Raw genomic sequence first — 24,510 nt, 5'->3', positions numbered from 1 at the left:
GGGACCAACTTTGAACTATACCCTTTCAAACAAAAAAAGAATTTTCAAAATCGGTCCAGGCGTCTTTGAGTAATCGGGGAACATACATAAAAAATAAAAAAAATAAAAAAAAATAAAAAAAAAAAAAGATTCCGACGAATTGAGAACCTCCTCCTTTTTTTGAAGTCGGTTAAAAATAAACATCATCTTTTCAGATGCATCTAAGACGTAAGTATCTGTAAGTACCTATAAGTTTATCTGCCTAGACATTTGTCAAATGTTTCTTACAGATAGACAAATCCTCAGACGCAGTGAATGACCTTTCTCTTTGTCTGTAGTAGGTAGATACCTATAGAGGGTTTCCTGCAGCCTCTGACAATATAATAATGTCCACTTTTGGCCTCTATCGAGAGTAGGATCCCTGAAATTGAACCCTCAAATAACTACATTCCGAGAACTGAAAATTGTAGTTATAACTTTTAATGAATTTTGGGACTAATATTTTTGTGTTTGGTCCACAGGTTGAGATGGCAATTGGGGTATGAGGCAGGGGGATGCTCCGTACACCCGCGCGTAACCCGCGCTCGCCCGCACCGGGTTAGCGCGCGGTCTGTGCGGGTGTGCGAGGCGAAACTGCCGCATACTATAGGTACATCATTCATCATCAATGCATCGTCGGCTCACTACTGAGAACCGGTCTCATCTCAGAACTAGCTTATGCTCGCGACTTCGTCCGCGTGGACTACACAAATTTCAAATCCCTATTTCACCCTCTTAGGGGGTGAATTTTCAATAATCCTTCCTTAGCGGATGCCTACGTCATAATAGCTATCTGCATGCCAAATTTCAGCCCAATCCATCCAATAGTTTGAGCTGTGCGTTGATAGATCAGTCAGTCAGTCACCTTTTCTTTTTATATATTTAGATGAGAAGGGTTTGGCTATATAGTCTACCACGCTGGCCAAGTGCGGTTTGGCAGACTTCACTCATCTTGGAGAGCTCTTAGGCATGCATGTTTCCTCACGATGTTTTACTTTATCGTTGTAGCAAGTCTGCGCTACTTTTCAGGATTTTTATTACCATATTCCTATATGGAAATAGCGAGCAAACGGGCATGCGGGTCAGTGGTCACCGGTCACCTGATGTAAAGTGATTACAGCTGCCCATGAACATTTGCAGCACCAGAGGAACTGCCGATGCGTTGCCAGCCTTTCAGGAATTTGTTAGTCCGTCCCTTGAATAACCCCATGTTACTTATGTAAAGCGAGACACCAGTCACACCCACACCCGCACGTCTGCACCGAGCGAGGTAGCTGTGCGAGTGTGCGAATTTCATCAGCTGTTCGATAGATGGCACTTAATAAGTTTGAGTTACATCAGCTGTTCGCTAAATGGCACTAAATAAATGTGTACCTACGTACAGTACGCGGCCGAAAGTTATGATGTTATGACGTTTTGTCGGTTTCAACGACAGAGACAGTACTCTACAAATTTGCCATCTCTTTCTAAAGGTCGATGTACATTACTTTCGGCCGCGTACTGTATAGATTCGTGTCGTGGAAGCTCCGAATCCCGCGTCCAAACGCACAGATGTGGCCATTTAGTCTATAAAGTCCGAATTGGCAGACTTTTGCACTGTCGGCAATATTCCGGGACATAAATTCCGGTTATTGCGTCCATCGCAATGCGTCAACCAACATAATATCGTAACACGGATCCTGCTATTTAGATCAAGCCGATGCAATTAATGGGTAACAAATAATAACTAGTGCGAAAATAAAACAACATTTCACTTGCAATGTTTAATACGTAACGCTAGGTTAAATTTGACCTAAACAGAGTTAAAATATTTACAATCAAGTCAAGGAACCCTATGAAAACATTGTATATAGAATACACAATCCTTACTCTAATGATATTCTTCGGAAAAATTAATAAAACAAACCATTGTGCAAGAAAACATTTGAAAAAATAAAATCATGGTCACCCTAAATAAATTATTAAGCTGTAGACAGATTACTGTGTTGTGGACTGTGGCGTGTTGCAACTCAATTTGACGTAGCGATCGATCAACAGAGTATTTTCCAGAATGTAAAGTAAGAATGGAAAAGTGCATACAGCTAGAGCGACAGTGATGTCATAAAAATATGTTTCTATAGTTTTGCTACTGGTACAAACATATTATTTATTGTAATTATAGTTAGACTGGACACAAAATCCTTTCTTGTTACTAGTAGTAAAAATTTGTAGTAATTCTGGGAAAGGCTCAATCAATTAGAGTGCGCCTTGAGCGTCAGTTAGCCAGAAAGACGCTACATATTAATAAAATGTATGACTCCAATCGCATTCTGTCGCAACGACGCTCACGATACGCTTAAACACAGCAATGTGTCTGCGCCTTTACAATGTGTTCACATTATTGTCCTACGGTCTTATTCTCTAAACGCTCAATTTTTAACTCCGGTATAACGAGCTCAACGGTCTAAAGAATAAGGGCGGAAACATACTTTCGATACGCGACGCGGCGTAAAGAAACGCCACGTCTGAATTTTGAATCAAATTTATTATAATATGACCAGAATCACATAAATACTCGACACAATGTAGCGTCATAGGCTCGCTTCGCATTTTATCAGTATGTTTCCATTTCCACATAACAACATTCCACCTTATTATGAACTTATCATTTCACCATCAATTTTAATACATTGCTTTTTATTTTTCACATACTAATAAATATTATCCAATAATAGAGATAGCCAAAATAGTATTACATATTTCAATTATTTTATTTTCAATGTATAGCTAATAATATCTACAACTTGTGTATCATACTAAGTGACACTCATAAATTTATCCTACAATCACAAAGTATATAATTAATATTAATTAATTAAATAGGTATACAGTTTCACACAAAAAGTGGGCGACCAATGGAGGGGACAATCAAATCATAAATATGTGTCGCATGAATGTGTCGTACTGATCTAAAGGCTTGTTCCACACCTGCGCACGCGCACGTTTCGTGCACACAACGCGCATCATAAGAACATAATGTGGACTTGTTCACGAGTGGTTTACACTCGTTCTCATGCATGTTGTACAAGTTAGGGCGTGGACATATTGTTCGTCAGTTTTTGGGAGTGAGCACAAACATAATAATATACTAGTTCGCGACATGCGCAGAGACAGTGACGAATACATAGGCATTCGATTCGCGTTTTGTGCACGGCTCGTGTGCGTGCGCAGGTGTGGATCCACCTTTACGGTAAGATCAGTACTACAGTCATATACTTATGCGCAGACTTATTCTTACCTAAGCTTGCGAAATGAAAGGATGATGGAACCAATGTGCGGCCGAATAACGTCCCCGCCATTGCCCCTCACTTCATACAAATAGATCGATAAATTTTAACAAGGAACTAATATTTGTAGTATCGCGGATCCTTATTTCATAGTTATTGTATAACTTTTTACTCAGCCCCAAATACTTCTGTATCAAGCTGTTATAAATTATAATAAATTTCTTATACAGGTAATTCCATTTTTATTTTTCTATTCTATGACTAATTCATGCATTACATAATGAATTAATTAATTGTTTACAATTAATTAATTAATTAATTGTTTTGAATCTTTTTTGTAAATATTGTAATGTCATAAATAAATTAATCTGTAAATAATAATGTAATTTAATTTTGTTACTTAGTTTTTTAATATTGATTAGTTTTGCAAAATAATAAGTAAATGTACCAAGCGTTGTTTTACGTTGTTAAAATATCGCACATCTCGCTTTTTAGTATATTTTGCCCCTAAATGTTTATTGAAATAGGCTTTCTCTTCCAGCTTTACCCATGTAAAAAATATACAAAAATATAATTATTAAAGGTAATTTTAAAATACGTGTTGAAAAAATCGTGCATTTTTTGGTCGAAAATTCGTTACATTGCCCCACAAATAAAACATCCAGTATAGTTACATAACGTGACTTTATATAACAAAGAATGTTGTCTCCATACTCCCATAATATACACCAATGTATGCTTTTTGTTATACCCTATTAGTTACACATCACTGGGTAAAAAATTCAGAACAATTTAGATACATGATCGCTCCGAACGCCCGAAATTGACTGACGGACTGACTGACTGATCTATCAACGCACAGCTCAAACTACAGGATGGATTGGGCTGAATTTTGGCTTGCAGGTAGCTATTATGATGTAGGCATCCGCTAAGAAAGGATTTTTGAAAATTCAACCCCTAAGGGGGTGAAATAGGGGTTTGAAATTTGTGTAGCCCACGCGGATGAAGTCGCGAGCATAAGCTAGTTTAATATACATGTAATCTGCCAACGTTTGATAAAAAGTCGCTGATTTGACTAATAGTCATCATCCCCATTATTATTATTTACGGTCGATAGTCTTTGTATATTATTAATTAGAATACGGCTGGGCGCTAGCTGCTATCACCTACTTGGCTATAATCGGAAATTTTAATGCAATTATAGTAAGAGCTAATTATTGCGGCATCATGCAATAAGGCCACAGAAACTATGCCATTCTGAAATAAATTAGTTATTGCTTAATATAATAATAATTAGCTACACAAAATTCATTTATCAAGTAGTGAATAATTTTTGTCACACTAACATATTATTTAATATGATCATTCCAGCAATCAGCTTTGATCTTATTAACGATTTGTAACTTTCTTACTCAGTGGGTTGTCTAACATACAATGGTTTTAGTCAGACGTTCAACATTAATTTATGATGTTACATAAAATTTGTATCTACGTGTCTGTTCGTTACTGATGATCGAGTTGAAGCATTGTACAATTGTTGTTGGGACTTGAGGGAAGGTTTCTGACATAGTCTCATCAGAGGGGCGCAAGTCAAATTGCATGCGGGGCCTCAGCCAGTTCATTATAAGTTTTAGCTCAATGGGTCAGCTTTAAAAAGCATAAAGATCAGCCCCCCGATTGTGTAAGAAAAACTTATTCATCGTTATCGTAATCATCAAAAATTCTGCCCTTTGATTGTTTGATTCGATGTTTACATTTTTTCACAGCCAATCAAAGGGCAGAATTAGTTGATGATTATGATAACAATGAATACGTTTGTCTTACACAATTGGGGAACAGTTTTAGTCAGAGTGACAATTATTATCCACTAATTTTACCTCATTGATTACAATATAGCTTCAATGCAATTGAGAAGTTCTAAACAAGAATCTTATGACTAGAAGACTATTCTAATCAAATACAGTTGAAAAGAGCTTTTACATCAAGTCCAATCTAAAAGTAAACAAAATTCATCGACAAATAGTATTCTTTCAAAGAATAATCTGTTTATGCCATTTCAAGGCAAGTCTTTGCACTGTGCTTATGTCAACTTTATATTCGTCATCATGGCTGATTGGTGACGCAAAATGGTTAACGCCAACTGAGATTTTTGTCTCTATCATCTATATGCGATTACATAACAGAGAGAGAGCGCTATACTAATGTCTTTCCGCGGATAGAGTATATAATGCGACGCTATTACGTCTTGACGCTCGCTAAGTACACATTCGGTTTGTATAGCCTGGTCAGAAATATAAAAAACTTGCTCTGGGAGCGCCACTAGTATATAATCTATGGTCTAATATTAGTTCCACTGATTTTCCGCAATATGGCGTGGTGTTTTATTTTTCTAGTCAGGCTTTAATGACAAAACGTCACAGAATACGCACTAGTCACATAGTTTGTCACTTCACTAGTCACTTAGCAGCACCGGCGTTTCACGTCCAGTCGCCTTGGGCCGCACTTCACTTCACTAGAACTTGAGCCTAGTTCAGACTACATTGGTATTTTGGTCGAGAAGAGAGTAATTTAGTAGCTAAATGTGTATGAACGCCAAAAATTCAGTTGAGCACTGCTCACTGGTTTACCGGCTAAACAAGTCTGAACCTCTCGTTTTAGTCGAGTAGAGAGTTCCGCGCGTAAACTACTAAACTACAGTACCGGCAAGTATTGTACCTTTCAAATGAGATTTGGGCTTTGTAAAGCGTTGTTTCTGTCACTCGTTATGTGATGTTTTGTCAGTCACAACGACAAGACATCGTTCTACGAAACTGTTATCTCTTTCTAAAGGTCGATGTACAATATTTTCTGCTGCGTACTGTACTCTATTCGAACAAAGTGCGAACGATTTTGTATTTTAGCAACTAAATTACTCGCTACTCGACTAAAATACTAAACTAGTCCGAACTAGCCTTTAGCACCACCGGCGTTTCTTAGACGTCCAGTCGTCTGGGGCCGCAGTCTACTTGTCTATGGCCTGTATGTGGTCCGGGCGCTCGTTGCGCGCGTACCTCGCCCACATCTTGTTGTACAGCATTTCCAAGCCGGTGGCATACGCCTTGCAATCGAATAGAGGACTCTCCATGCGAGCCGTCCATACTTTCGCGCGAATCCCTTTGAGACTGTAATGGGAAAACAATTTTATATTAATGTAGGCGAATTTCAAAAACGGACCAAATTTAGAACCACCTCCTTCTTGGAAGTCGGTTAAAAGCTAGCACGGCAAATTTCCGTGCGTTTTTTTCCGCAAAATCTGTGAACTATCAAACTATTATAGAAGCGTGCGCGCTGCGGAATTATTTCGCACCGGATTTTCATAGATTTAAATTCAAATTTACGGATTTTAAAACGCACTGCAACTCGCGGTACGCGCTAGCACTAAAAAGGGAAGGAGGTAGTGTTCAAACTCTTGAAACTGTTCAACGAACAATATCAGTACCCATATTATAAATGCAAAAGTGCGTTTGTTTGATGATATTTTGTCTTTCAATCAAGTAGCAACGGGGCAACGGATTGTCTAACTTGCAACTATGACTATGACTATCCCAGAAAGCAAAGAATTCCCATGGGATTTTTAGGAACCTAAATCCACCCGGACGTATTCTTGGGCATCAGCTAGTAACCTATATGCCAAACCATTCTTAAATAACAGCTGCGCTACGTTATTATATCAAATACTTACTATTCCCTGTCGGTTCCTAATCTTACAGCTATGTCTTGATATTCCTGCCTCGTCCTTGCAATGAGTTCTGGACAGCCAAGGGTGTTCAGTTGAGATGCAGCCACACTGAAATTATACAAAACACAATATTATTTTGAAACAAATTAGTTATTTTACATAGAGCAAGAAGGATGCCCGCGACTTCGTCCGCGTGGATTTAGGTTATTAAAAATCCCGTGGGAACGCGAAAAAGTAGCCTATGTTCTTCCCCCGGGATGTAAGCTAACTCTGTTGTACCAAAATCATCTTAATTATCATTTCATCAAAATCGGTTGAACGGTTAGGCCGTGAAAAGCAAGCAGGCAGACAGACAGACAGACAGACAGACAGACGCACTTTCGCATTTATAATATTAGTATGGATGGGTCATCCAGTGCGTAGTACCAGACCCAGAAATATACAGTAGGTACGCGGCAGAAAGTAATGTATATAGGCTATATTATCTAATATTAGTTCCACTGATTTTCCGCAATATGGCGAGGTGTTTTATTTTTCTAGTCAGGCTTTAATGACAAAACGTCACAGAATACGCACTAGTCACATAGTTTGTCACTTCACTAGTCACTTAGCAGCACCGGCGTTTCACGTCCAGTCGCCTTAGGCCGCACTTCACGTCACTAGAACTTGAGCCTAGTTCAGACTACATTGGTATTTTGGTCGAGAAGAGAGTAATTTAGTAGCTAAATGTGTATGAACGCCAAAAATTCAGTTGAGCACTGCTTACTGGTTTACCGGCTAAACAAGTCTGAACCTCTCGTTTTAGTCGAGTAGAGAGTTCCGCGCGTAAACTACTAAACTACAGTACCGGCAAGTATTGTACCTTTCAAATGAGATTTGGGCTTTGTAGAGCGTTGTCTCTGTCACTCATACCTATATGACGTTTTGTCAGTCTCAATGACAGGGACAACGCTCTACAAATCTGCTATCTCCTTCTAAATACATACATTACTTTCTGTCGCATACTGTACCTATGACGGCGCGTCCCTTTGCACTAATGTTATCCTATAAAACTCTTTTTTCTTATAATTGAGTGAGTGAGCGAGTCGGTGAATGGAGTGGGAGAAAGGGTAGAAGCAGAGAGTGGAACAAGGGGAGAGGGTAGAAGCGGTGAGGGGGAGAAGGGGAGAGGGAGTGAGAAGACGAAGGTGAGATGGAGAGGGGAGAGAGAGAAGCGTTTATTGCATCATAACAGTTTACTTTAACGTTATAGAAGAGAGATTCAGCAGTATCTGGAAGGCACTATTAAGTATTCTGTGGTAGTCCATAGAGATGTTTCAGTAAGAGTAAGACATACCGTGAGGCGAGGGTCTCCCCAGGTAAAGTGACGACCGGTGTGCCGGTCCACAGTATATCCATACTAGTGGTGTGACCGTTGCACAAAGGTGTGTCCAGACACACGTCGGCCAGTTGGCCACGTCTGACGTGCTCCTCCTTCGCTGCCACGTTGGAGAAGATTATACGACCGGGAGGTAAGCCTGTGAAATACATCACTTATTATTTGACTGCAAATGTTTGATCAAATATATGGCCATGTACATGTTTGTGGCAGATATTTTACTGTAAATTAAATTAAATTAAATTTCTAGGTCTACAACTATAGTATGCGACAGGTCGAGATGGCAATCGGGATGTGAAGCGGTCGGACGCCCTGCACACCCCCACGTCACCCGCGCTATCCCGCTCCGAGTTAGCGCGGGGGCTGTGAGGATGTGCGGGGCGTGCCCACCCCGATGGCCATCTCGACCTGTCACGGACTATAGTACGATCCATATTTTTGCGATATTCTATACATATATACAAAAAGAAAGCTGACTGACTGACTGATCTATCGACGCACACCTCAAATCACTAGACGGATTGGACTGAAATTTGGCATACAGATAGCTATTATGACGTAGGCACCCGCTAAGAAAGAATTTTTGGAAAGTCAACACATAAATAAGGGCGTAAAATAGGAGTTTGAAATTTGTGTACTCCACCTGGACGAAGTCACAGGAATAAGCTAGTTTATTATAAACTAGCTGATGCCCGCGACTTCGTACGCGTGGATTTAGGTTTTTAAAAATCCTGTGGGTCCTCTTAAATTTTCCGGGATAAAAAGTAGCCTATGTCCTTCCCCGTGTTGCAAGCAACCTCTGTACCAAATTTCGTCAAAATCGGTTGAACGGTTGAGCCGTGAAAAGCTAGCAGACAGACAGAGAGACAGACAGACAGACAGACACACTTTCGCATTTATAATATTAGTATGGATATAAAAATATCCAATATTTGTCAGATTATGTCAGATACATAAATCTGTCTTATTTTGATCTTAAGTCTGAGCAAAGCCAAACTGTAGTTACTACGTTCTCTACCAAAACTCTAAACTTACCCAATTGTTGTGCAGTCGCTTGCAAATTAGGTTCTCCAACGGCCGGGAACCTCAACAGCCACAGCACACTGTTAGGCACATGCTTCAGGATATACACCCACATGTGAAGAGTCAACGGATCTATCTTGTACAGCTGGTTAAAGTTGCAATACACCACAGCGTCGTCGGGTAAGCCGTACTGCTGGCGGGTGGTTATTACGATGGACTGCGGGACCTCTTCACCGGTGGCCGCTTTGTTGTTGGTCTGTGTGGTTGCTAGGCCGTTTTGTAGAATCACTCCATTTACTGTTGTCTGGAACGAAAATTCTTGGTTAGTGTTAGCACTCTCCAGTCCCCAGAATCATCAACGCCAGCGTGGTAGGCCGAGGCGAGACGTTGGCGTGATGAATTCGATAAGTTTGCAGTTACGTGGCCTGATGAGGCACGGAATAGGAAATGGTGGAAAGATCGGAGGGAGGCCTTTGCCCAGACGTGGGACAGTATAGGCTAATTTAGATTAGATTAGATTAGTGTTAGCACTTATTCTTATTCTGATGTTTTAAGGAATCTTTGAATCGATGAGTTTATGCCAAATCTTCTTTTTGAAGTAAAAGTTTTTAGGCGCGACGTAATTAAAAAAAAAAGACTTGAGAGAAAGACTTGAATTGACATCAAACAATGGCAATCGGGATATGAGGCGGGGGACGCCACCCGCACACCCATACGTCACCCGCGCTCACCCGCACGGGGTTAGCGCGGGAGCTGTACGGGTGTGCGGGGCGTTTCCTCCCCGATTGCCATCTCAACCTGTCGCATACTATAGTTAGTACGAGATTGTACACCTCACCAACGATGATGATTCGAGCTTTGAAATAAAATAACTCAAGAGAAAAATAGACCTGAAAAACTTTGATTTAAAGTCGAAAATTCAGTACCACCCATTTTAATTTTACAAGATTTCTGTGTAGTGCTGTAAATGTATGGACGAACTTGGCCTTTAAAAAAAGTTTAGATACCTAATGGATTTTACGTTGAAAAGACTAGGAAAACCTAATCTTGTGATTTCAGTATAAACAAATAAGAGCTTTGAAAACTTATGACGTGCGGCCAACTATTAAGGCAATTCCTAATTTTTCTAAAAGATCGGGATATTTGCATGTTTTAAGTAGTAGCCACACAATAAAAGGCATATGCGCTTAGTTTAAATACTAGACTAATATTTACCTGTACTTGTCCCGATGCAATCATAGTTTCGATAGGCGTTGTAGTGGGCAGCTCCGCAACCTTCAGGGAAATCTCTACCGGTCGCGCCGCACGCACTATTTCCTTTATCTCCTTTATATCCGTGTGCTCCACTAGAGGTGACAAATCCGTTGCATTGATAACCGCGACATTATCGGCCAAACCGCCCAAACTGTTGTGCGACTTTATCTTATCGCTCAATATCAACCTCTCTTGCAAATGCGGGAACATTTGCCTATGATCCCCAACAAAGTACGTATGAGGCATGTACGCGAGTTTTTCGCTGTACTGACTGGCCAATTCAACAGGTGACGTCACAGCATCAGTCACCAAATAGTCCATGTAACTCGCCCCGCTCGTCCCAGGGTAACCCAACCACATAACTTGAACTGGAGCAGGTCTTAATGCAAATATCTCATTCCTCGCACCTTTAGTGTACCCATTCATGTTTACTAAGACATTTATCCCGTCTGCGTGGATTTTATCAGCAGCTTTTCCGTTGCAAGGCACTTGGGATAAGTCAATAAAATGTTCCGCTTCCCTCGCAATTTTGGATCGGAATGTTGTGCCGTCATCGGGACTCAAAGCGTAGCAGAAAATCTCAACCTTATTACGATCGTGTAGTCCTGGCACAGATTGCATTAAATGGGACGTTGGATGGTTCCCGAAATCACTGCTTACGTATCCAACACGCAAACGGCCTTGTAAATCTCTTGGGAACTTGTATAATGGCTTGTGAAGGACTTGCACCTTCTCCAAGCAAAGGTTGGCATGTCGGGCGGCGATAGCCTTTCTAAACTCATGCGTCAATGGATACAGCATGGAATGGTGAGGATGAACGGATGGTAATCTATTTTTATCCAATTGTTCAGCCACAATGCTGACCAATTTCTTCATTCGCGCCTCGTAATCGGTCCAATCACAGACGATTTGAAGGCAATGAGCCAAGTTGCAATATGCATCAGGGAAATCTGGTTTCAGCTTCAATGCTGTTCTATACGATTGGATAGCTTCTGGGATGTTTCCAGAATCTTTGTGGATGCTCGCGAGGTTGCTATGCGCGTCAGCAAATGCTGGGTTGATTTGGATTGCTCTTGTATAGCATTGCAAGGCACCGGCCACATCTTGCATTTCTTTGAGAGTGTTGCCCATGTTACTGTATGCATCGGCGAAAGTTGGCTGAATACGTATCGCCTCTTTGTAATGCATGAGTGCTTCGTTTAGTTTTCCTTGCTGCTGTAAAACTGAAGCCAAGTTGCTATGCGCAGCAGCGAACTCGGGGAATACTTCCAACGCTTTCAAGTAAAGACGGGTAGCCTCTTCTATGTATCCTTGCTCGCGTTTTATATTCGCCAGATTGTTTAAAGAATCAGCGTGCGATGGGCACAGTCTCAGTGCAGTATTGTAACATTCCTCAGCATCAGACACTTGACCCTTTTCCTTGAGTGCATTAGCTAAGTTGCAATACGCGTCTGGGAAATTGGGTTGGAGCTCGATCGCTCGTCTGTATGTGTCAATAGCCAGATCAATGAGCCCTTGCTCGTAATATACGCAAGCCAAGTTGCCGTGGACGACCGCATTGTTGGGCGACAAGTTCAAAGCGCGTAAGTAAGCTGCTACTGCCCTATAACAATAAAAATCACGTTTGTATTAGAATAGTCATTTGTCTTGGTAAATCATGTCCGCCAAATTTCAAATACCATACCTGTCGAAAATTCTAGCCTCCTTCAGCACATTTCCAAGATTGATGTAGGCATCCAAGAAATTGGGATCCAAGGCCACGGCCTTTTCAAAATGGTGAATAGCCAACCAGATTTCACTTTGAGCGTTAAAAACGCATCCTAAGTTACTCCATGCCACTGCAAAGTCAGGCCTCGTTTCGATGGCCTTCAAGTAACAAGCCTACACACACGGAAAAAGCAAATGTTAAAGATCGATTTAAAACGTATTTGCACAGTGATGATGTACTGAGATGTGTTTTACGCCAAATCTTTGTAATTACACCATAGCATCGAGTGGTACTGGGTGTTCGAAACAAATGGTGGAGCACCGAATACCAAACGACATTTGCAAAGTAAGTTACGCCAAGTGCACCCTACGATAACGAGACTACGCCGAACGCAAGACATCAGTAGGAAATGCAAACGATTCACTCTGCTGAGGTTAACACTGTATAGTTCAAAACATATACGAGTATAACTTGAAAGGATAGAATCAAAAATGCTTTGCTCGATATATATTGGGAAACGCTTCCACTTCCTAGCCGATGGAGGATGGTCACGACAATGACATGTCAAAGAGCACGCGTGGTGTCCGTTAAACCTGTTCGTAAATCTTGCAAACCTTAACTATACACTTTACCTGCAGCAGATAGAACGGAGTCACCGCGGCGGCATAGCGAGTGCGGTACCAACCATAACCCAAGATCACCACCGGTCACACCTACTGTCTTACCAGACAACACCTTGTGAAAATATAACAGAATTAGTCGATTTTGAGTCAAACTAGTTCAGCCGACAGTCGTCTTACTTTTTTTTTCTTTACGAGCAACGCAAGAGTAACTTTTGTCTTCGCATCAGTTTCGTCACCCACATCAAATCTAGGCCCCAAAAGTGTCAACTTTCAAATTTAAAAACGTACTACCGGAGTCACGTTGATCTGCCAAGTATGAAATTATCAAATTACAACATTTGCCAGTCCATACTAAATAACAGAATCACGCCAACACCAATGTCATAATAGTTCACTTGAGCCTCAAGTCTTTCGGTTCACACGTTTGCAAAATGCAAACACATACGTCCCCGTAGACTTGACAAGAGTGGCAAAACTGGCACGCTGACAAAAGTCACCCATGCACCATAACCCTAATTATATTGCAAATCATGTTTTATGACTCGAGGATCATTTGTCAGCTCACGCTGTCTTTAAGCGTGTTAAGTTTAATGCGATGACAAAATCATATCTTTCAAATAAACATAACTCACTACATCATACCACTAATGAGGGAAACTCTACTCCACTGATCCCCGTACAATATAATTACAAATCACTACAAGCGTAAATTAACAACCTATTATATTGAAGGAAACAGGATAAGTTTTTTTTCAAATAAATCATATTAACTTTACAGCTTAGAATACTCCCTCTTTAGACATTAAATCTTCCACACAATGTTTTCCATACAAAGTAATCAACTTGCTAATAATAACTTGCCAATAAAAACCAAAAGTGTTATTTCAGGAAATCGTTAACAGTGTGTGGAAAATTATTCGAATGTTTACGCATTTTGCCGTCACAACATATCAACTTAATCAGAGGAAACTTTTTGCAATCGTAATATTTTGTGACTTGGTTCAATCAACATCGAACGAGTTGGAAAACAAAATTTATTATGCAAACAGTTCAGTTTCCATCTTGTTCTCACGACAATTGTAACGGCTAAAACAAACTTCAATAAAACTTTTGTACAGGGAACAAATTGAGATCTAATTTTGTTCGAAGCCTTTACAACTGACGTCGTTTTACGCATCGGGCTTTCAATAGATCTACGCAATAGCAGTGTACGCTGACGAAACAGAGAGTACTCCAATTTAATTCAAGTCTAAGGCAACAAATAAGAAAGTCCTGTTAACTTCAGAGCAAACCAGAAAGCGAAGAGCATTAATCGTATTTACCTTCGCCTCGTCCAAGCGTCCTAGGGCCTTGAGCAAATTGCCCAAGTCACTTCGAACGCAGTAAAGATCCTGCAACAATATTAAATTTCACTGTGGCGTACAATCTCAAGCAAAGAACTTGAATTCTTGTATTTTACAAGATAACCTGCGAGGATTTGTGTTACTTTATTCTACTGTGATGTTGTTTAAGACTTTTCCCTGATTTATTCATTCCATGTATTCACATTTTTTATACTTTTATAATATGAATAAATGAAGCGTAATAGTTTATAAAACGGATGCATAATGGCTGGTATTAAAACATGAGGGTGAGTTTAAAAAACGAGCCGCAGGCGAGGTATTTAATAGTATCACACGAGTGTTTTAATACCTAATTATGTACTACTTGTGGCTACTTTTGGCCAGAAAATCAAAAAGTTCCTACGAGATTTTTGACAAACCTAAATCCACGCGGACTAAGTCGCGAGCATCATTTAGTCCCGTATACTGATATAGGCTACTTATCCCGGAAGGATCCGTTGGGGTTTAAAAAAAACCGGCCAAGTGCGAGTCAGACTCGCGCACTGAGGGTTCCGTACTACTATCGTATTTTATCGACATTTTGCACGATAAATCAAAAATTATTCAGCCTAAAAATAAATAAAAATCTGTTTCAGAATGTACAAGTAAAGCCCTTTCATATGAGACCCCACTTGGTCTAGTTATCCCACTTTGAATGTTGAAAATAGCAATATTAGTTCAATGAACACATTTTAATTTTTTTTTGTGATGTAACCACAAATTCAGGGTTTTCAGATTTTTCGCCTAAAGTTTGTTATAAGACCTACCTACCTGCCAAATTTCATGATTCTAGGTCAACGGGAAGTACCCTGTAGGTTTCTTGACAGACCAACAGACAGACAGACAGACAGACGGACAACAAAGTGATCCTATAAGGGTTCCGTTTTTCCTTTTAGGTACGGAACCTTAAAAACCTAAATCCACGCGGACGAAATCATGCCATCATCTAGTACCTACTTATTTAATTAATATTCATACATAAAAACTATTCATATAGAATGAACTAGTTTACTAGAATAATTTGTCAACGGTCTGACCGTTTGTCAGTGTGTTATTGTACGTATAGAGGAAATTAATGCCGTGACCTTGCGCTACCCGAGACCATTTATCTCTATTCTATAGACATGTATGTTCTATACATTTCTATAGAACATGTTATGGATGTCTAATAATGGTGCTTCTTATTACTTCATATACGGAAGTCCCTACTTATACTATAGGTCATCTAATTATGGCAGTTATTGTCATATTTTATTTAAGACTTTGACAGGACCTATACAATTATAATACCAACAATCAACATAATATGATTATGTTATGGTATCGTATTATATTCAGTATCATATTATACTAACATGCAAGTATTGTTATCATAAAATAACTATTACAGAATACTTAATACCCTATACTGATATAGAAAGCTCACTCCGCTAAGACATTTAAATAAAAAATCATAACCATTCCTTTTCCTTAGCCGATTGGCTTTGCCGTAGTCGGGTAAAAAAGCAATTCTTGTTGCGACGCAATAAAGTTCAATATCGACAATACAATAACAAGCTGAAACGCGCTACTACTGGTTTTTGATATTATAATATAATACGTACCGCGAACAAAGTCGCGGGCAAAAGGTAAGTATATAAAATATATTTAAAAAAGAGAAAAAAAAAATTAGACCTTGGTGTAAACGAAGTGTAACACAACGTCATAGATTACCCACATTTTTAGGGTTCCGTACCTCAAAAGGAAAAACGGAACCCTTATAGGATCACTTTGTTGTCTGTCTGTCTGTCTGTCTGTCTGTCCGTCTGTCTGTCTGTCTGTCCGTCTGTCTGTCTGTCTGTCAAGAAACCTACAGGGTACTTCCCGTTGACCTAGAATCATGTTTGGCAGGTAGGTAGGTCTTATAGCAGAATTAGGGGAAAAATCCGAAAACCGTGATTTGTGGTTACATCACACAAAAAAATTAAATTGTGGTCGTGAATTATAAATAAGCATTTTCAATTTTCAAAGGAACATAACTATACCAAGTGAGGTATCATATCAAAGGGTACCTGTACATTCTAAAACAAATTTCTACTTATTTTTATGCATTGTAGTGTTTGATTTATCGTGCAAATGTCAAAAAATACGACTGCAGTACGGAGCTCTCGGTGCGCGAGTCTGACTCGCGCTTGGCCGGTTTTTATATTTAAGTAAATATAATAAATCTGCAAAAATGTGTTTGTGTATATTTTTATCAGTTGGTACGCAATTTACGTAACCTTTCAAGGTGACAGCAATTTTGCTTGTTAATTTTAATATTTTTTTATTGTAATATCTATGTACAACATGCAATTACTTATACCTAATGCAGTTGCAATAACAGGAAACGCATGCAACTTGACGATTCAATATAAACGTCAAATCAATATCGTTTTAATATCAAATCAAGTTAAAGTTCCTGTTGATTTTGAAAGCCTTAAAAATTTATGAATCTTGATATATCGGTTCTTTCGACCTCCCCTGGCGCATTGGTACAGTACGACAACTAGCTACGACCCAACCGACAAAAATATGCCGCTAAGCAATTAAGTCGATAGGAGTAAGAGCTAACCCTTATAGCTATACCCCACATTCTCTCTTTGGTACCAATATTAAGGCTAGCGGGGAAAAACGCAAGCCGGAAGGGCATTCCATGTTCTAGCCGTGCGTATTAGAAACAAGGAAGCAAATTGCTTCGTACGAGTCGGTGGAAATTCGACTATGTATAGTCCGCGACAGGTCGAGATGGCAATCGGGGTAGACGGGAGGCATCCCGCACACCCACACGTCACCCGCGCTCGCCCGCACTGGGTTAGCATGGGGGCTGTGCTTGTGTGCAGGGCGTTCCCTATCCGATTGCCATTTCGAACTGTCGCATACTATAGAGGTGCAGACTATTTATACTTTCGTAATTCGTAATTCGTAATTTTTTATTGCAAAAAATACACGTGTAGTGGTGTTACAATATTTTTTTGGAAACAGTGTATTACCAAGTATGGCGTGCAATGTTATTAAGTAGGTACAATAAATGTCAATAATATATACCTAATTTAAATAAGTCATCAATAATTAGTATTTTAAAGGAGAATATTGAGTACGAAACAAAATAAAATATTGCGATTACAAAATGTCAATCATTAAAATTAATAAAATATTGTGTAAACAGACATCAAAAGTGGAAAAAAGTATGTCAACATGCTATCATTAAAATTATTATTAGTTATAGTACTTAGATTAGTAATTTTTAACAACAAACACTTTATCCGCCAAATAATCATTCTTTGAAATTCAATAGGTGCAGACCTTTACAACCTGTTTCCATTAGACTGCATGCATCCTTTCTTACAAACTGATAGATCACAATCAAGGGCTAATTTGAAATGGAATAAAAAATGCTATATGTAAAAATCCCATTCGTCGCTAACTAATCATAAAGCTTATGCTAAAACTTTACGAACTTTCGACGTAAGAAAAACAAAAAATGGCTCACTTTCCGCTGCCATTAAAATGAGTAGTAGGAAAAATAACTGAAGGCCTCACAATGAGTAGGTACATAGGTAAAGCCTTTGTCTTCAATTAAACGTGTTTTCCGAACAATACAAGTAGCGTTACACAACTATACAATTCATAGGCGATATGCAACTATAACCAGTATGAACGTAATGTATGGTATTTGTTCTAAAGTGAAAGTTCTATATCAATACGCAGTTTAAAATGTAATATAATGTATTTTTAATATACTAGATTGGTAATAACTGGAATTTAGTCATTATCTGTAATTTAGTACGAGATTTTAGCATTTAAACTACCGTGAGTGATTTCCATTCTAAATAATATCTGTCCCGGCTGTACTCACGTGTGTAGTCGACGTTAGCCTGACTAGTTTCGAACCCATACGGGGTCCTTTTTCAAGGGAGTCCGTTCGCGCACGCGCCGCGAAAACCGCGGTTTTCGCGGCGCGTGCGGGCTACTAGTCGGGCTAACGTCGACTACACACGTGAGTACAGCCGGGACAGATATTATTTAGAATAGTACGAGATTGCACATTTCGAAAGCGTAAACTTAGGCTGAAATCTATAGAGCGCACTTTGACTTTGCTTAGACTTAAGATTGAGTTAAAACGAGAGAGACTTATGTGAGAGATATAGCTCTGTCTCGTTTTAACTCTATCTTAAGTCTAAGCTAAGTCAGAGTGCGCTCTATAGATCTCACCCTTCAGAGTAAAATAATTCAGGTTCATTCTGTACTTATAAGAGTTAGCGCGCACCACTATTCAGTAGACCAAATAACTGCAAAATTTAGTAGTAATCTCACTTTTATCAATGAAAGGAAGTGATAATCTTCCTAATACTGATACAAGAATAAGTGTATGACTATGATACATGATAATTTTATCACCTAGAGGCTAGAAAAGTTGAATACAATGTTACATACTTGTTGTACTAATTTATATCTATATAGTACTAATATTATAAAGAGGAAAGATTTGTATAGGTATATTTGGTTCTTTGTAATCGATAAACTCTGAAACCCCTGAACCAATTTCAATAATTCTTTCACCTTTAGCCATTAGAAAGATACTCTGTCCAGAACATACCTAGGCCTATGTACCATGTTACGCTCAAAGACCGAAAACGCTCATTGAAAGCTCAAAAATAGCTCACAGCGCGCTTGGTCACTATAAAACATCCACAACGCGAAATTCGTGTAAAGGTTCAAACGCACTTACGCGGCGCTGCGAAGCGCCAGAGTTTGTATTACTCCATACAAACTCATATAAACTATATCCGTCGTGACGCATCACGCTGCGTCACGTCCTTATGGCTCTTATGAAAACGCTCAAACGCAGAAAGGCCGCATAGCGAATTTCATGTCGTGACTCGTGGCTATCATGCTATACGACCAGTTGGTCTAACATGCGCACCGCGAGAAAATTTTGTCTACGCATTATCTCGTGTTTTTTCATACAAATAAGACGAGTAAATGCGTAGACAAAATTTTCTCGCGGTGCGCATGTTAGGCGTTCAGAACATGTGGCAATGAAGAAAAGCCATTTTAGTTGGAATAAATATGTATATTGAAACTCCCACTACTATTCTTATTATAGCAGAGGTCAAGAAGCAAACAATCGAGTGGAAAAGACCATCTGCCTATTTAATTGTGTTTATGCAAACTAATGGGAATGTGTAATCATGTAAAGTTTTCCATGTGCCCATTAGAATAACAACTGTACCTAATAGTCATTGGTGGAATTATTTATTTCGGTCTGACAAATAAAGGTAAACAAATTGTCATTTTATTCACTCAAATAAATCAGTACCCTTATTATAAATGCGAAAGTGTGTTTGTTTGTTGGTTTGTCCATCAATCACGTCGCAACGGAGCAACAGATTTGAGTGATTTTTTGCATGGGTATCGCCAAAGACCACACACGATTAAGGTGTTTGGGCACTGACTATAAATATATGGGGAGAGTGACATAGGCTACTTTTTATCCCGGAAAATCAATGAGTTCCCACAGGATTTTTAAAAACCTAAATCCATGCTAACAAAATCAGCTAGTAATATATACATGCGAAAGTGTGCTTGTTTGTCCTCCCATCACATGCAACAGAGTAATGTATCGACTTGCAACAGAAAACAATAATTATGGAATATGCTACAATACTTACAAAGCTGTGACAGAGTTCTGCAGAGCCTATGCCATTTCCCGGTCAACCACCAGGTTGGTGTGACCATTAACAAATTGTCCTAAAGTAGATGAATACCTATAGTGATAGACATAGAATGTTCTAGAATACTTACGGGGTTATACTGCAAAGCGGTGACATAGGCCTGCACAGCCTGTTCCATGTCCCCGGCAGCTACTAGTGCAGCAGCCAGGTTGATATAGCCATCAATGAAGTCTGGCTTTAGCCTCACAGCATGGCGATAATTTTCAAGAGCCTCTTGTAACTGTCCCCTTTCTTTGTATACATTACCCAGGTTACTATAACAAGAAATTATAATTTTAAGAGTTCTTGGGGCAGGGCAAAACAATGTCAGGAACATATTCACTTAATGGTAAGAAATTTATTTTTCTTGTATGCATAGGGGCTTAAAAATTACTTATGTCTGATCGCCTGGTGGTCTAATTAGGGTGGCCCTAAATAGGCCTCCTATTTAGGGTGTCTGGTGTTCAATCCCGGGCAGACACCTCTAACATTCCAGAGTAATCCAGAGTTATGAGCATTTTAAGAAATTGAATATAGTGTGCACTTGCTTTAATGGTGAAAGAAAACATGGAACAACAAAAAGGTGTGTGAAGTCTGCTAATTTGCAATAGGCCAGTGAGGTGGACTCTTGTTTAACTAAACCCATCCCATTCTCAGAGGAGATCTCAGCAGTAGGCTGACGATAGATTGAGATGATGTTGACGATGAGGGCCTGGTGATGACAGAACATAATATTAGATGTTTGTACTTCTTGTAACATTAACCAAAATGAACTGACAGTTTTAGAGAAGTCAAAATTAGGCCATCTACATTCCCTCAGTGCCTCAGAAAGCCTTTTAGTTCAGAGACAAGGTCATCAAAACAGAATTAACAAAGTAATGTTTAAGCTAAATCTAAATCCAATGAAACTTTAATGCAATTAAACACTGCACTACTTGCTTCTAGACCATGTCTATCATACATGTCATTGTAGAGGCATGTGTAAAAAATTACACACCTACCAGCTACCTACTATAAATTATATTATGGTTTGTTAGGTAGTTAGGTGCTCTTCTTTTTGATCAAATGAATCTTTATGTGTAATATTTGGTGCTTAATGTAAAAGAGAAGTTGCCTCAAATAAAGATCTTTCTTTATTTCTTTCACTGTTTTGGATGTCAAACATAACCTATAAAGAAAAAATTATATCACTTTTTATTACATAAATTGGGCAACATACCTGTAAGCTTCAGCCAATAGAGGGTTCTGTTTGATAGCGAGTGTGGAGAAATGTGCAGATTTGTCCAACCTCCGACATTGGAAGTGTATTGACGAGAGTAAGAGCAAAACTCCCGTGTTTGTGCCATCCTGACGCCACAGTTGCATACAATGCAATTCTGCACTATCATAATCACCAGCTTGATATTCCCTGTGCGCCAGTTCCAGCAGTCCTAACAAAAATGCACTAATCACTAAAGATTCACATAATATCACACCACAAAAATACCTGACAAAGATCGATCATTTTCAACATCACGATTTTCGTCACACCCAAAATGACAACGAAAAACTCAATAAAATTAGTGGAAAAAGACGTACCAACGGTGGATAGCTGTTGGATTTCCGACATTTTCAAGATCACCGCATTTGCTGTAACGCCGACGATTTGTTGAGGCTGCGTCGTGACAGATTGTGGCGCAGGCACGGCAACATTCGCTTGTGGTTGCATTTTTGTTATCATGTTTCTATTGCACTACACTAAACTGTCGTGAAATAAAGTCGCACAGCACATCATCACTTTGTTTTCGGTTTTATTCCATGGGCAACGATTACAATATTTACGATGACTTTATTAAAATTAATCCGCATTTATTAATCCTTTACAACATGCTTTACAAGGATAGCCCATTTTGTGATTTCATTTTATTTGTCAGATGATGTTTAACTTTTTGTCTATGGTTCTATTACGTCAAACTCCAATGACACGACTTTTTGTATCAATAAAGTCATAAGCTTTAGGTTCGTACGCACCTGAGCGGCGCGGCGCGGCGCTTCAGTCCGACTGCAGAACGCTTCACCTCAGGCCGCTCGACGGTGCCTACCGCACTACAACTTCAGTACGCGGCAGCTCGCGTCACTTGCGCGTCACTTTTACACCCGTTCGCGTACGAGCAACAACGTCGCAAGATGAGCGACAGTGAAGAGGATTTGATTATTATTTCTTTGTTGTGCAGAAGAAGAACGAATTATCGAAGAGAAAAAACCGGCCAAGTGCGAGTCAGGCTCGCGCAATGAGGGTTCCGTACTACAGTCGTATGATTTCGATAATTCAAAAACTATGATGCATAAAAATAAATAAAAATCTGTTTTAGAATGTACAGGTGAAGACCTTTCATATGATACCCCACTTGGTATAGTCACTCACTTCGAAAGTTGAAAATACTAATTATTAGTTCATGACCACAATTTAATTTTTTTTGTGTGATCTAACCCTAAATTCACGGTTTTCAGATTTTTCCCCAAATGTCAGCTATAAGATCTACCTACCTGCCAAATTTCATGATTCTAGGTCAACGGGAAGTACCCTGTAGGTTTCTTGACAGACAGACGGACAGACAGACAGACAGACAGACAGACAACAAAGTGATCCTATAAGAGTTCCGTTTTTCCTTTTGAGGTACGGAACCCTAAAAAAGAAGAAGAAATGGATTGCTGACATACCAAAGTCACGCTATCAAGAAGGATATCACATTTTGTTTCCTCGCCTTCTTAATGACTCTGTACCATTTCACATTTACTTCAGAATGTCGAAGACAAAATTCTATATGCTATTGCCTAATAGTTTTTGTGGAAATTACATTAGAAACAATAGGTATACCACACAGGTCGGTAATATAATCCTACAAGAAACCTATGTCCAGCAGTGGACATATCTATCGGTTGATGATGATGAAGATGATGATAGTTTTTATGGAAATTATAAAAAAATATTTATGCATATCCATACTTATATTATTATCAACGCAAAAGTGTATTTGTCTGTCTATCTACTAGCTTTTCACGGCTCAACAGCTTAACCGAATTTGATGAAATTTGGTACAAAGTTGAATTACATCCCGGGGAAGGACAGGCTACTTTTTATCCTGGAAAATGAAAGAATTTCCACAGGATTGTTAAAGGCCCATTTATATGAAGTTTGGACCAGAGGTAGCTTGCATTCCGGGAATTGACAGAGGTAGGCAACTTTTTATCCCGGAAAATCAAAGAGTTCACACGGGATTAAAAATCTAAAAAAAATGCAACTAGATGATGCCTGCGACTTCGTCCGCGTGGATTTAGATTTTTCTATAGGTGAGCACATTTCCGGGAATTACCTACTAGTACCTATATACCTGAGATAGATTATACCCTGTAGGATAAAAGTAGCCTATGTGTACCTACACATAGGCTAGTTTTATCCCGAAAATCAAAAAGTTTCCACGGGATTTTTAAAAAACCTACATCTACGCGAACGAAGTTGCGGGCATCAGCTAGTCCCTTAGGTTCTGTGGAAATTACATTAGAAAAAGCATTTTCGCAAAATGTCTTTGTTTTATGTGCAATAGAATATATAAAATAGGCAGGTAAACACAGGTACATATTATATCTAAATACCTATATAAAAGAAAAAGGTGACTGACTGACTGATCTATCAACGCACAGCTCAAACTACTTGACGGATCGGGCTGAAATTTGGCATGCTGGCTAGCTAACTAGCTAATATGACGTAGACATCCGCTAAAAAGGGATTTATGAAAATTCAACCCCTAAGGGGGTAAAATAGGGGTTCGAGATTTGTGTAGTCCACGCGGACGACGTCGCGGGCATAAGCTAGTATAATATAAATACAAGTACAACAATAGGTAGGCATATTTCCGAAACTATTAATTCTACCTAGATGAAGTAGGTAGGTATAATATGTACATAATATATTATAGTTATTTAATCAGGATTATTTTTACCATTGATGTTTTCTCATAACGCTCGGAGAGACATTTATACATTTAGACACTGGGAAGGGGGGAAGCCGACATCCTAGGGGTTGGGACCTTTGAGGATATACTTCTAAGAGCATGAGGAACACGTCATGTGTCAAAAATTAAACCTACGTTATTTATTTTGAGGTCTATCTTGCCGATTCTTGCCTGTACTTTAAATACCTAACAAGATGCGCGTGTATCTTATTCGAGCGACGTACGCATACTGAAGCGCCGCGCCGCGCCGCTGGGTATGTCGCACTAGCGTCACTGCACTGCGCGTCGCTTCAGTGCGCTTCAAAATATTCTCTCCAGCCGTGCCGCGCGGCAACGCGCGGTGAAGCGCCGCGCCGCGCCGCTCTAGTGCGATATGCGCCATACAAAATGATAGAAATGATATTTTGAAGCTC

The 24,510-nt window shown here is 39.4% G+C and overlaps 1 protein-coding gene across 1 annotated transcript; it reads right to left on the bottom strand.

The window, feature by feature from the left end:
* Positions 1 to 1,766: 1,766 nt before the first annotated feature.
* On the bottom strand, positions 1,767 to 22,099 carry sxc (O-linked N-acetylglucosamine (GlcNAc) transferase sxc). The gene is made up of 11 exons (XM_034973208.2): positions 21,684 to 22,099; positions 21,325 to 21,535; positions 20,197 to 20,380; positions 14,311 to 14,379; positions 12,342 to 12,538; positions 10,619 to 12,260; positions 9,416 to 9,707; positions 8,339 to 8,519; positions 7,006 to 7,110; positions 6,244 to 6,445; positions 1,767 to 5,750 (listed from the first exon to the last, which is right to left on the bottom strand). Exons 1-10 carry the CDS (start codon positions 21,823 to 21,825, stop codon positions 6,286 to 6,288), a joined length of 3,183 nt encoding a protein of 1,060 aa, XP_034829099.1. The 5' UTR covers positions 21,826 to 22,099; the 3' UTR covers positions 1,767 to 5,750; positions 6,244 to 6,285.
* Positions 22,100 to 24,510: the final 2,411 nt, after the last annotated feature.

The sequence above is a fragment of the Maniola hyperantus genome, chromosome 11, assembly GCF_902806685.2.
Source record: "Maniola hyperantus chromosome 11, iAphHyp1.2, whole genome shotgun sequence".
Taxonomy (NCBI): Eukaryota; Metazoa; Arthropoda; class Insecta; order Lepidoptera; family Nymphalidae; genus Maniola; species Maniola hyperantus.
The sequence above is the reverse complement of the archived record's forward strand: the minus strand, read 5'-3'. Positions and strand labels throughout refer to the sequence as shown.

Coding starts and splice junctions, on each gene's coding strand:
- sxc (XM_034973208.2), bottom strand. CDS start 21,825: ATGATAACAAAAATGCAACCACAAGCGAATGTTGCCGTGCCTGCGCCA. Junction 20,381..21,324: donor CTATTGGCTGAAGCTTACAG/GTATGTTGCCCA, acceptor TTCTTGTTATAG/TAACCTGGGTAATGTATACA. Junction 8,520..9,415: donor AGCGACTGCACAACAATTGG/GTAAGTTTAGAG, acceptor TGTATTTCACAG/GCTTACCTCCCGGTCGTATA.